We start from the raw sequence: 14,577 nt of genomic DNA, 5'->3' as shown, positions 1-14,577 counted from the left end.
CTCCCTCTCCCTCTCTCTTCCTCCAACTCTTCCTTCCCCTTGTTTCATCTCATCTTGTCACTTTTCTTTCTTTTTTAAAGAATAGTTGACATGCAATATTGTATGAGTGACAGGTGTACCACATAGTGAGTTGACATTTACATACATTATAAAATGGTCACCACAATTAAGTCTGGTCACCATCTATGACCGTACATAGTTATTACAATATTATTGACTATATTCCCTATGCTGTACATTAAGTCCCCATGCCTTACTTATTTTACAGCTAGAAAATTGTACCAGTTAATCTCCTTCACCTAATAGGTCCATCCCACCACGTTTACCCCTCGGGCAACCTTCTGTTTGTTCTCCGTATCTATGAGTTTGTTTCTGTTTTGTTTTGTTTTGTTTTGTTTGTTCATTTGTTTTGTGTTTTAGATTCTACATATAAGTGACATCATATGGTATAGTCTTTCTCTGGCTTATTTCACTTAGCATAATACCCTCTAGGTCCACCCATGTTGTCACAAATGGCAAATTTTCATCCTTTTTTATGACTATTATTCCATTGTGTATATGTACCACATCTTTGTCCATTCACCTACTGATGGACACTTAGGTTGCTTCCTTATCTTGGCTACTGTAAAAAATGCTGCAATGAAAATAGTACATATGTCTTCTCAAATTAGTGTTTTCACTTTCTTTGGATAAACCTAGAAATGGAATTGTTGGATCATATATGGTAGTTCTATTTTAAATAGTTTGAGGAACCTCCATAAGGTTTTCCACAGTGGCTGCACCAATTTACATCCCCACCAACAACAGTCCACGAGGGTTCCCTTTTCATCACATCTCGTTGTTATTTTTTTCTTTTTGATAATAGCCGTTCTGACAAGTATAAGGTGATAGCTCACTACAGTTTTAATATATATTTCCCTGATGTTGAGGTCTTTTCTAGTGCCTGTTGGCCATCTGTATGTCTTCTGTAGAAAGATGTTTATTCAGGTCTCCTGCACATTTTTTAATTGGACTGGTTGTTTTTCAGTTTTATTTATTTTTTATATTGAGTTGCATGAATTTCTGTATGTATGTATGTTTTCTTAAGGTAATTCCAAATCTGTACTCTATCATAAGCCAATCATTAGTTTTCTCATAAAGCTGATGACATTTGCCATTTATGTTTTCATCCACACAGTAGTTTAAGATGTCGTACAGAACAGCATCAAGGACAAGCTCTCGCTTCATGTTATGGCCCATATACTTGTGGAATTTGGGTGCAATGGCTCAGTTAACTTTGCTTTAATGACTGATGGTTGGACAATGAGTATGTCTATTAGTCTCTTGGGTTTTCTTAGACCTAGTCTGTAGAAACTACTATTGCTCTTCCCATTTATTATCCACTTCCTGACTTACCAAAACACTACATCTAGTGGGATTTGGGACTATGTGCTTTAGTAATAATAGCATCCATTGACTGTAATTATTGGCTGCCAGCCTCTGTATTAGGTGGCTTTACATATAAGATCTATAATTACCAGAATCACCTCAAGACTAGTGATACTATTCATTAAACATTGACAAATAAAAATTTAGAGAGGTCAAAAATAAGTAGCCAAGTTGGGATTCAAACACTGGTCATCTCGACATCAACACTGCTCTGATGGCTTTGCTGTTCCCTCTGCTCTGGCCTAATGCCTCATGGTAGCATTGTGTATATTAACTGGTGGGAGGCATTGAGGTGATAATTCCCAATCTACAGATCACTCTAGGGAAAAGTAATCTCATTGGAGACTAAGAGCACTTGAACAGTAGAGCGATACAGCCTAACTATTCTATGCTGATTATGCCTTTAAGCCTGTAAAAGAAATCCTTTTATAAAGAAGATGTGATTTGGGGTGGGAGGTAGTGCTGGATGGTTAATGAGCTTCACCCTCAGGAAGAAAAAAGTGAGAGGAACAGCAAATGGGATACAGTCTAGAAGCAGACAAAAATCTATGACCCAAGGGTCTCAACATTTAAAAACTTAAGAACCACCTAATGGGCATGGGTACTTATACTGGTTCCAGTTTCATACAGTTTTTCAAAGATTGATCACAAATGACTATAAATACACCACAGTTCTTAAAAATCAGTTTTGCTTTATAGCAAAGAGGGGGTTGATGCCGCTTTATCCAAGGCAAGTTGCCTTACTGATTGTGATTTATCAGTCAGGATAGCTTGGGTTATGCTGCGGTATGATAACCCCAGTATCTTGGGGACTTAAACTAACAGAGGTTTATTTCTCGCTCAGGTTACATGTTCATACAGGGTGAGCTAAAAGCCTGTATTTCTTAGTTTCTCACTCTGCAACCCAGGCTGATTAGTCATTTGTCATATAAAGCATCACTAGTCAAATGGCAAAGGGAAAGGAATATAGCAAGTCATGCACTGACTTAAAGACTTCCACCAGGAAGTGGCACTCATCACTCCTGCTCATGGTTCCTTAGAGTGATTGTCATACTCGCATCTAGCTTTGGGGAGTATGGGAAAATCCAACTGTGACGTGCTAATAAAGAGGAGAGCACCATAGGAATATTATTCAACAATCCTACCAACTATCACAGAATGATAGATTCCATATAGGGTCGCTTTATTTTCCTATTCTACACTCTACTACATTAGAAAATAGGAACTTCCTTGGTGATTGGCCAAGAAAAGCAGTTTTTTTGGGACTATGTCTTTTGATTCTGCCTTTTTGGTGCAACCATGCATGTGACCCTAAGAAATGTGGGAGTAAGTACTGACCACAGGCCACTCTCAGACACACATCGCGCCCTGACCGACAGAGCACATCGCCCTGGAGAGCAGGGAGCCTGAACGTCTCTACACTTGTGCATAGTAAGTAGATTGCTAATTCGGTCTTTTATTATTTTCAGAAAGAATTTCTTTGTACTCTGTTACAGAAATTGAACATCCTCTTAAAACATGACCACTCAAAAACTACTGATTTCCTTCTCTGAGGCATGAAGAATATGAAGTGTCGGGAAAGAGTCCATGTCTTGCCAATCAAGCTATTTGAAGCATAATTCAATTCTTTTAGTAAATTCTCTCACCCAAAATTGTTATTTTATAATCCTTATATTTCAATCCTTATGGTTCTTTTTTTTCAGTTTGAAAGCTTAGGTCTTTCCAGCTAATTAATATGGTGGTGAACTAAAACTTGAGGAAGCCACTTAAAATCACAGAAATACTTTTTACTGAAAATATCAATACGGTACAATTTTTTATTTCATCTCTCATTCAAAAATTTGTGGGAACTTTCTCTTGTCAGCAAGACCTCTGACTGTGGAAAAGCAGCATTGTGTATCAGCTTATTTATCTGCCACGTCCCCCAAAATCACTTGCACAGATTAAGTGCAATTTAATTGTTCATCAGGCCCCTTTGAGATCCTTCAGCCATAAAACAGAATCAAGACAAGTATTGCCAACTACTATCTGTAGACTGTGAAAAAAGCTATATGTGGATTGGCACTCAAGTGCAAGATCTATTCACGATCAATTTATTACCAGATTGATGCCTTTCTTAGCTGTGTATGTAGCTGGTCTTGCTTCAGTACTGATCTCCAGAAAAACTTTTCAATCTTTATGAAAATTACAGAAAAATAGTTAAGTAGAGAAAACGTCTCATCTCTTTCAATCATCCGTTTTCCTTATAAAATAAATACAATTTCTAAACTAGTCTTTGCATGAACGTGCTACACCTATGCCCAGAGCTGATTCAGTGGTTTCATCGGAAGGTAAAGCAGAATACAAATTGCCTCAACAAATAACAGTGACTACAGTTAGACTTGTGTAAGGCAATTAAAAAAAGATATTGGCAATAGATTGCCCCACTTCCTTTTTAAGCCTGAGTTGGGTTTTACAGTCCTGCTGGCGATGATACGACCTGTCTCTGTTTTTGCTCTGGTGAATGAAGCTAAGAATGATGGCAGTGTGGTTCTTGTTCTTTTCTCCACCTGTCATGGCACAATCAGTGATTTTCACACCAGTTATTACTAACTAGCAAATATTTCTAAAACACTCAGATAGGTAACAGAGATTCTGGGCATTATTGAGTAAAAAACCAAAACTCCAAAAGTTTCATGCCAGCATATCAGTCAGTACCCAGAGAACAGGACTGAACAGATTCTTGACTCAATTAAATTTAACTTTCGGATATTCATTGTCATACATTCTTATACTTCCTAGTTGTGCTTTTCTTTATTGGTTTGTGGATTCACCTGTCTGGCAACATGTATTCAATTTTTATGTCTTTATTGAAGAACTGTAGATGGATTCATAATAATATTGTATGATACAAATTGTATGAACATTGCCATTTTCACCATTACTTCCCACAGTTAATATAAAGTGATACAAGAAGAATAATGAAGAAAATTTCAAACTTAACAAATATAAACAATAACACACACAGCTGGTGTGGAGGGGAGCCCAGAAAAGTGACCAAAAGAGCTTCTGTATAAAGTGCATTGCTTTTAAAAACAAAGCTATTATAAGAACATTATTAATGTAAAATTAATCTTATGAGTTTACATTTGTAAAATCTCAGGTATATAAATTATATCATCCTTTCCCCCCCTGACATTACTGGACTTCCTATGATTCAGTTATAGATGTTCACAAACCACAAATGACACACATGCCACGCTTTACCACAGACAAGGATCGTAATTTATCATCCCTACACCATGTCTACATATCTACTTCCTGTTTTAGTTTCATTCTCCTTTCCTTTAGAAGACTCTTTAAAGCACAAAGCCTGTGTTGTCATTGAAGCAGACATACAGCACATTCACACCTCTGGCTGGAACTTCTCCCCGGCCTTCAGATTTACTCACGTGCGGCACATGTCTACTTGAGTATCTGACCAGCATCGTCAATTCACTGCAACCACAAGTGCTCCTGGAGAGTCTTTCCTAACACGTCCACTCCCAAAGATGCCCGTATCAGTATTCCACCATTCATCCAATCGTTTGACCCCAAACCTAAGGATCATTGAGACTGCTCTCTCTCATCCACATACTCAATTCATCAACAATTCCTGTTGACTTTACTCTCAAAAAATATCTACGACTTCCCACCACATGCACGGCTGCCACCTTAGTCTGGTCGGCTGTCCTCTCTCCTCTCACCTCATCTGCTCATTACTCCATTACTGCGCCCTCTAGTTTCTATTCCTGCAAACACACTTGCATTCTCACAATGGCCAGAGAGACCTTTTAAAATCTAATTAGGCCATTAGCCCGTACAGACGGGCTTCCTACCATGCTTAGAATGAGATCCAATGTTCTTACCGTGGCCTGCGAGACCTTCTATGATCTGCCCTCAGCCTGCCTCAGGAAGCCTCCCTTGCTTATGTCCCTAGCGACACTGTGGCTTTTGGATGTTCCATGGGTTAAGGTCATTCTTGCCTCTACAATGTTGCGTGTGGGGCTTCTCCTGCCGGAAACGCTCTGACCCCCCTGGTATCTGTGACTTGTTCCATTACCCTGTCAGGTTATTTTCCACCCTAACTTAAAACAGCTTTTTACTCCCCTCATCCTGCTTTGTTTAACTCCATAGTTTAGCCACTCTCTGACCTTTATTTATCATCTTTTTTCTCACCAGTATGTAACTTCCATGAAGGTGGACTTTGCACGGATCACAAGCTAAATTTCCAGTAAAGAGATATATTTGATGTGTCCTATCCTTTAGTTAGTTCGGTGGAAAGTAGGAGATGATAGAATAGCTAAAAATGAAAAAGTCAGCCACCAGATCTTGGGGAGAAGCGCTATGTGAAGGAAGAAAAGAGTGTATAGGGGATTTAACCTTGATCTACAGAGTGACTACGGGAGTTTAACTGAGGGGAACCCGATGGAGTTTCCACACATCTTACACCTTTCCCACTGACCAGCCAGTGGCCAAGAATTCACGTACTTTGAGAGATTCCCTTTCAGCCTTTGGTCAAATTCAGAGGTTAGAACTTGGATACACAATTATGATTATTTACTTAAGCTGTGTTTATTATAAACAAAAGTTAATAACAACTCTGCTGGATAAAGATTTAGTATAACTTCACCTGATAAAGAATTAGCAGAAAAAATCTCAGCAAAATCCAAATTGTAAGCACATTGGGTAGACTACAGCTTAACTCCGAGCTGAGAGAGGTTTTGTATGGCTCTCCTTAGTCTTCCTTCCTTGGCCTTTCCTACCTAGTGACTACTCATAAACCAGCGTCGTTGAGGTAAAGGAATGCGCATTAGCCGCAAGTAGAATTGTCAAGAGGAACAAAGGTTCAAAAAGCACTCTGAGGGGTGTATGCTTCTGTTACAGTGAACTCTCCAGGTAGTCACTGGGTTCATCTGGCTTTGGAGAGGACGACAGTAGATAATTCATTATTGGGGCAAGGCAGAGAGGCTGGATTAATGGATTTTAGGTTCTAATTAGTGTATTATTACTTAGTAACTGATGGGGAGGAAGGGATGTGCTTACTGAATATTATTTTATTCAAAACACAATAGGTCATATATATATATCTCAAGTGAACTCTCTTGTAACGAATTAAATACATCAGTTGACCAGTCAATGCCACCGCAGTCCCTACAAAATTCAAAGAGTCATTTCTACACACTTGTTTCACCTTAGGCTTCTTGAAACCTTTAGCCAGGGAAGCACTATAGGATTTGTTAGAAGGGCATATCAGCCCATTTAGAGATTTCCCATTATTGCACTAAACAATTATGTCTGGAAAGTTCAGATTTTAGTCACTAGGAGGTTCCTTCTTCAGATTTACCTGTGAAAGACTCAACTGAGTGTTCATTTAGGAAGAGGTTCTCCCCCACTAATTATGACTACTTTGAACTGAATTTCAGGTAACTTCATGTGACCACTGAATAGTTGAGACTCCATCTAACAGTTTACCTGTGGAGGCAGTCACTCCATTAGTACCATAAGATCAACATTTGGTTTTATATGAATGTAAATCCTGACTGGATTTTTCTTAATTCACAAATTTAGCAAACTAAATTATATTTTATCATCTGTCCAAGGAGCTAAAAACAGAAAGCTAAGATGTAGTTCCAATCTTAACTATTTCAACTGTGTGGAAAAGACATGTTCTCTATTCAGAAGGCATACGGCTGAATATAGTTATTAAAATCTTCATGTCATACCTCTCGGATAGCCGTACAAAACTCACTCTGAAGCACTTTTTTGAGAGACTGTAGCTTGTGCACTGGTACTTCTCCTGATTCCTGTAGCTTTTCCAGTAATTCAATTGCTCTGGCAACATCTGAATAAAAAAAAATCAAAATGGAGAGATCTAGAATAAACTGTATCTCATCAGCAAAGTACCGTAATTCCAATTGAATGGTAACAGTGAAAAAAGTAAGTGGAATTATTGCAAAATTGGAATTTATAATTCATAGCTTGTTGATCTCATCTTTTGGTAAAAGGACATTTTAATCTGTTCCACACAATTTGTCACTGAATACATCTTCTTTGATGGCACTTCATGTATGTTACTTCTGTCACACAAATCATTTTGAATATTCTTTGAGAAAAGAAGAGCAGAAAACATGTTTTTCACTTATTCTGACACCCCAAAAACCAAATGAGTTCTGCCAACATTACCCATGAGATGGTGTTAGCAGTTTGGCTTTTTTTTTCCCATACCACATTTATCACAGCTGAAATTTTATGTTTATTAGTATTACGATTTGATTAATGTGCATCTCTTCCACTACTCTGTAAACTCTTAAAGGCTAGGAACTTATCTGGTTTGGTCACCATAGCATCCCAAGTCTCGTATATACAGTGAATCCATATTTCATTAATGAATCAACTAATTAAATGAACTCTCTCCATTTAGCAGCTACTGCATTATTCCTGGTGTCATTATCACCTGTCCACTGTCCAACTGGAATCATTTCTTCTCCAGCCTCTTCATATGATCCACAAAGTTATATCTTCCTAAAATAAATATCTGATTGTGTACTCACCCACCAGTTTCGTGTATAGTACCAAGCCAAAGACATTCAATAACAATTAATTTAAATGCTTCTTTCACTTGACAGAATCACAGATTAATGCATAAAGAAACATAATCTTTTTATAGTCACAGCTTTAAAACTCCCAGGTTGGTTTGGTATCACCAAGAGAAAAATGAAAGGCCATTTAAATATTACTTAAGAAGATCTCTTTGACCTCTTTTGCTGTAGTTATTAACTCACTGAAAAGTCACTTAAGCATTTATATACAGGGGAGAGGTTTTCAATTCCAAAGTAATTAGCTTCAGAAAGTATCCCACATCCCTGCCATCAGATTATAAACTCATCCATCCATCCATCCATCCATCCACCCATAAATTTCTGTTCCTATAAGACCTGGCATTAAGTTTAACAGGAAGAATAAGACACACTTCCTTCCTGAGTTCACAGCCAAATGACAAAGAAATATAACAGCATAGCTATTTATCATTACCACCTCCCAATTAGGGTGGGTTTGGCATAGGTGTATGTATCTAACCAAAGAAAATAACCAATAAATGATTTTAATGGGGACTCTCACTTGAAGCATAGCCAATTGATTGTCAATTGTGGCTCAAAGAAGCACAAATCATGAAATTAATATGGCAGTGCCAGCTTCTAAAGTTTGTCTCTTTGTACATAAGTGGAAGTCACTGCATTTAATTAGACAATATGCCACATTCACATAAGGTACCGACTAAGAGTTTTATGCATTTCTAACTGCACAAAAGACAACCTAGAGGCCCGTAGGTCCATGGAACTCTTGGTATTTTAAAAATTGAGCTCGTTTTTTTTCCCTGAAACTAGTTCTTTTCTTCCTCTATTCCATATTTCGATTAATAGCATCTCACCCAGCCAGTCCTCCAAGCTAGACGCCAGCATCATCCTTCACATTCACCACCACATTCAATTAGTCAGCAAAGGCTACAGATTTTGTCTCAAAAATGGAATGGAGCCCCTTTGCTTCCTTACTTCAGGGAAGCCTTTGTTATTTTTCAACCGTAGTAATAGAACACCTCCTAACTGTTCTTTAAATTTGTCTTTTTTTTTCAGTCCATTCTCTATGCTGCCTCCAGAGCAATTGTCCTGAATGATAAATACTGTCATGCTCTGCCACATAAAATCCTTTTCTGTCTCCCCATTGATGGCAGGGTGAAGCTCAGACCACTGTGAGTTACATGCAAGATCCTTAACAACCACTTTGGACTCATCTCTAGAAACCTCCTCCTGCCAGTCCTATACTTTGGCCATCTAATATTTTTGTTATTCTGAAATATGCCCCAGAATTCCATGCCTCTATGGCTTGGAATATAATCCCCTGTTTCTGGAATATAACTAGTTCATTCACCCAGTAGTGCCAGGCACTGACTGTGCGTGGGACACACAGTAGTAGTGGTGAAGGAGACAACTGGTTGCTCTTGCTTTCATGGAATTTACCGCTTTGTGGAGTCACAGGCACACAATAAAGTGGGTGTGTGCTATAAATGCTAGTGTATGGATGTATAGCAAAGATATTTATCATTTTCCAGGAGGTCAGAGAGTACTCTTTCTGGAAGTGACAGCTAAGCGAGTCCCAAGTAGTAGCTGCTGGGGGGGAAAAGGGAAATAAATAGCAATTAAAGTCTTTTCAAGAGAATATGGGGCATTCAGAGAACTGAAAGGAGTTCAGTACGGCTGAAGCTGAAAGCAGGCTAAGAGTAGCAAAAGATATAGTAGAAAGAAATCACATCACGGAGGGTGTTTTAGGTCATGTAGAGAAGACATGGTTTCTATAGCATCCCCTTAGACATGCTTTCCCTGATTCTCCAAGGCAGATTTCATTGCCATCATGTCTGTGTTCCCACAGTTATTTATTCACTCATCCATTGCAGTAATTTCTTCTCTCTGCTATACCTCTACTCGCATGTTTATCTCCTTTACATATGCCAAATCTATAAGCTTCTTGAGGTACCAGAACAATAACTTGTCATTGCATCCATAGTTCAATGTGGAATACTTGACAAATATTAGATGTTTGATACACATTTGTTGAATGAACAAGTTGTTAGCCTGGACGGAGCACTTGGTCTTTTGCTCGCCTTCCATCAGCTGTGTGAGGAGTGTTCCAGCAAGAAGGAAGCCTAGAATCCTTTCCTACTTGCACAGGCAGTGGATCGGATGATCTGCCTGCCCTCTATGTTCATCTGATCACAGGGAGAGAAGTGGAGAGCGGTGCACACTGGAGCCTCAACCGTCTTGCTGGAACCCACCCAAGGGGATCTAGCAGCATGAGATGATGGGATACACAGCAGTGAGTAAAAGCCAAAAGAGGTGTAAAACCCAAAGTGGGAGAGATCACGTCCCGCTAGCCTAGACGTGGCTGGCACTGCAAAGAAGTGGTAAGCGATAAATTGGTGTGCCTGCAGTTTTAAGTGAAATTATGATTCCTTTACCTCTGTGAGAATACCAGAAACTGCAAGGCCGGGATCTGGGAGGAAGTCAAAAGAGACTGAATCAGCGAAATATTTGTTCTTAAAACTGTTGCAATTAAGTGTGTGCCATTTACTCATGAGTCCCCTTAAGGATCTTATTCAGAACCTCCTGACACTTATTTGATGAAACTATGCTACCAAATTTGGTTGCCAATATGGAAGTTTGGATTTACTAGGATAGCTCAGATTAAGAGGAATATCAGATAAAGACTGGGGAGGCTAACAAACACAGTGAAAGCAAGATAATTTCCTGAAAGAGACTCCTCTTCTTGTCTACCAACTCTCCAGCCCACATCTCTACTGTTTGTCCCATTAACTAATCCAAATACTTGGCCCTTCATTCCCTTGCCCCCTCATTCTTTCTCACACCCCACATGCCATAATCCTGCCTTGCTAAAAGCAACAATACCAATAAACTTTCACTTAATGTCCATGAAGTAGGGGCCATCGTATGCTAAGAGCTTTACATCTTTTAACCCATTTTATCCTTGTAACAACTTTATGTGGTAAGGAAACATTTCACATTGAGAACACTGAGACTATTACAGAGTTCAATTATCTCATTAATAAACAGGAGGTCTGGGTTTGGAGTCCCGCTCTAATTGAGTCCAAACCCTGTACCTTTTCTTTTCATTGAAATCCTGGTTTTTCTTTTAGCAGCTTTTCCCTCTATCATAAAGTACTTTTTTTTAATAGTTCTGCACTCTGCAGGTTTTCTAGGCCGGAGGCTAAAGTCTTTCATCCCTGGGTAAACATCAACCCCTATTCCATTTACTAGTGTACCTCTCTCTCTTAGGTAGTATTTGCTGGTTATCAGTCACCTGGACAGCTTTTAAATGATAGGGAGGAGTGATTCTCAGCCTTGGCTACCCATAAGTATCACCTGGGAGCTCTGAAGAAACAAAAGATCCTCCCTGCATGTATTTCTGGTTTCCTTGTTCTGGGGTATGGTCTGTACATCAGGATCTTCAGTCACCGATATGGAGTCTTAACATACACCCTGGGGATTCTAGTAACAACGTACCTAAAATACTAATTGCTGACACGTACAGTGTTTAGTATGGCACTGATCTAAACATTTTATTTCTCTTACCAGGACTATAAGTTAGGTGTTATTATTATCCCCACTTAACAGTAAAGGAAACTGAGAACATAGGGTTAAAAATTACATCTCTCTGGAAAGAGCTAGTAAGTTATAGAGTTAGAATTTGAATCTTGGCAATGCAGCTCTAGAACCTGGGCTGCATCTGAGATGTGGCTCAGGAATCCATACTCTTAAAATCATCTTGTAAAATCTTCACAAATAAATAAAAGGATTACTATTGTTCCCATTGTATAAAGATAAAACTTTAAAAAACAATGAAGGCTCAGAAAGATATCTTGCTCAAGGCTATACAAATAGCAAATAGCCAAGATCCAAAACCAGATGGGTTTTCCTACAGTGCCCGTGCTCTTATTTCTCTATCCTGTCATAAATAAAGGGGTTAGAAACAAAACAATAAAGGTACAGCAAGCTTACATTTTATATGCAGGACCATGAGCCATTGTAAGCTGCAGCGAACAAACCACTGCCCCAAGCCCCAGAAAGTAAACCTTTACTACATTATGGTATAATCCATGTATTCATGTTGATAACATTTCAATCATCAAAATAATGATCAAATCATCAAAAATTGCCTGAAAACATATTTTGGAAAGACTTCCTTTAAAATAAGTTGAACATTAAAACCAAAAACAACAAAATACTGGAACTTAAGTGGAATGAGCTTCCAGGAACCTGGACAAGCCCAGTTAACCATCAACTATCCGTAATGATGAACTTTATTAACTAGACTGATACTGAGACTGCAGAATTTGACCCGTGATCCAACCGAATCTGGAACTTAGATGAAACTGGAGCTGGGTGGTTTAAATCATATTGTCCACCAATTTCATAAAAATGTAGTTGGTGCTATGACAAGCAATATGAATTACCTACCCCAGAGCCATCTAAACGGCATATCCCTTGCCTTCTTCTACTACAAAAGCTGGAAAGCAGACACGCTGCCCTTTCCAGACTCTGTCATTTGGCCAGGTTTAAGTATAAAATCACTGGGAATGGCTTCCAGGGTCTGTGCCTCCCTCTTTCCCCGTTCTCCTGCCAGCTACAATGACTTAAAATGCCTAGGGCTGAACCAGCCATTTTGTGATCATGAAAAAGACCATCACATGCAGAGGAAGGTGGAGCAGAAAGAAGGCAGGCGCCTGGCCCTTGATGTCATCCCTGAGCTGCTGTACCAGCCTCGACTTGTGCCCATGATTCCTGCCTAGGGGACAAACAGGCGGTTTGCTGTTTGGTTTTCTGTAGCTTGCAACCAAATACAAGCTAACTGATAAGAAACACCTGACTTTAAAGGCACTCTTCTCGTTGCAAGGATAGGGTTGATATTGCTGAGAGCCTGAAGTCACACTGATTAAGTGCTCTTTTGATAAAGTAGCCATGGAAAGCCTATGAGAGCAGGCAGCATTTGGACAGAGACTTGAATGTTGAGAAGGAGCCAGTCATATGAAAATCCAAGGAGCATCCAGACTAAAAGAATAGCAAAGACCCTAAAGTGAAGGGAGCAAGCCTACACATTTTAAATGTTCAAAAACCGATGTTGGTGGAACATGGCAAGTGAGGCAGAGAGGAATAGTAGCAGTGGTGTGCTGACAAACGATTTAACAACCAGTTCTCCGAAACAGACAGACAAAACAAAGCAAAGAAAGCCCTGACTTGTGGCATGTGCAGTTAGCTCCCTGTAGTGTAAAGAATGCTACCATGGCCAGCTTCAAGCTACAAACGTGAAACCACTGGCTTGCAAAAGTTTTGACTACTTAAAAATCAACTCTCGCAAGGCAGAAAGTTCCACTCCCAGCATGTTGTTGGATAGGAGATAAAAGTTTGAGAAGTGAATAGGGGCCAGATTTTGCGCAAAGAATTCATGAGGTTATATTTCAGGATATTTGCTAAAGAGAGCTACATTTTAAATAATGTACACGAAATACTGACTTATTACTAGTTTTTTGACGTATCTAAAGATTGAGCCAAAGAATGCCCAGTTTAAAGATAGAATGCTGTACAAAAGAACATGTGTACCAATAGAATAAAATGGTCAGCAATGCTTTGTACTCCACTGCTGTGGTATGAAAGGAAATTGTCAATTCACAAGCTACTGATGAGATGCGACAATCAATGAGTCCTTCTCATCTGACACTAATTTCTGCTTTGATCCACTAAAATCTTGCCATGTTCCTTAAATGGGATTGATTGGTAAAGCCTAGGAAGAACTGGTTCAATTTAAATGTGCTCAAATTAAAAACTCACGGTACTACTAAAAATCACTTTTCTTACTATGCTATTTTAAAAATCCCACTTAATGTTTATTATCAAAAGCTGAATGACTTCAAGGGATTTGGGATGATACTGAAGAGTATCACAAGCAAATAGTTTGAAAACACCAGAATTTTTAAATCACAAATTTACAGAAAGAGAAAATCCTGGCCGAGACTCTGCTCTGTTTGCCAAACCACAGCAACCAGGGGAATAATTTATGCTAGAAAATGAAAAGTTGTAATTGCTGAGAGATCCTTTGAAACGGAAGGTACCTAGTTCCTCTGAAAGTGATCACTTATCCAATAAACAAATCATATGTATACAAAGCTTAAGATATGACTTCCTTTATTAAACAATCCCTGTTATGTGGTAGGAATAAGTAATGTGTTCCCAGCGTTTCTAAGAACTGTTTAGCTTCTCATTCTTTTTCTCATCTTCTTCTTCCTTCCTTTTTTTAAAAAAATTTAACCTAATTTTCCCCAGCACCCAAAATTGAAGTTTGATTTGTGTACCATTACCTTAAAGCTCAGGAAATCTAAATTTTCACCTTCCTTTTTTGTTCGAGCTTTCTATTATCTCTATATTTGATGTCTTTCCTTTTCTTCTCTAGTTTCACCTCAGTTTTCTATTTAATCTTGCATCCACGTCTTTACATTATGACAGTCAAGGAAAACCTTATTCCTAATGACAGTGAAATTAGCTCATTCCATTTTTTCTTGTTAGT

At 38.8% G+C, this 14,577-nt stretch overlaps 1 protein-coding gene across 3 annotated transcripts in view; it reads right to left on the bottom strand.

The window, feature by feature from the left end:
* LIN7A (lin-7 homolog A, crumbs cell polarity complex component) overlaps positions 1-14,577 on the bottom strand; it is a 127,615-nt gene that overhangs the window by 77,127 nt on the left and 35,911 nt on the right. For 2 of the 3 annotated variants that reach the window (XM_017672249.3, XM_073214806.1), the window contains one exon: positions 7,173-7,291. The exons of the other annotated variant lie outside the window; for it this stretch is intronic. In XM_017672249.3, the coding sequence (XP_017527738.1) occupies positions 7,173-7,291 (119 nt within the window). The remainder of the gene's footprint in view (positions 1-7,172; positions 7,292-14,577) is intronic. 3 annotated transcript variants of the gene reach the window in all.

Source organism: Manis javanica, chromosome 10, assembly GCF_040802235.1.
Source record: "Manis javanica isolate MJ-LG chromosome 10, MJ_LKY, whole genome shotgun sequence".
In the NCBI taxonomy this organism is placed as follows: domain Eukaryota; kingdom Metazoa; phylum Chordata; class Mammalia; order Pholidota; family Manidae; genus Manis; species Manis javanica.
Note: the sequence above shows the minus strand (reverse complement) of the source record. Positions and strands in the feature narration are given on the sequence as shown.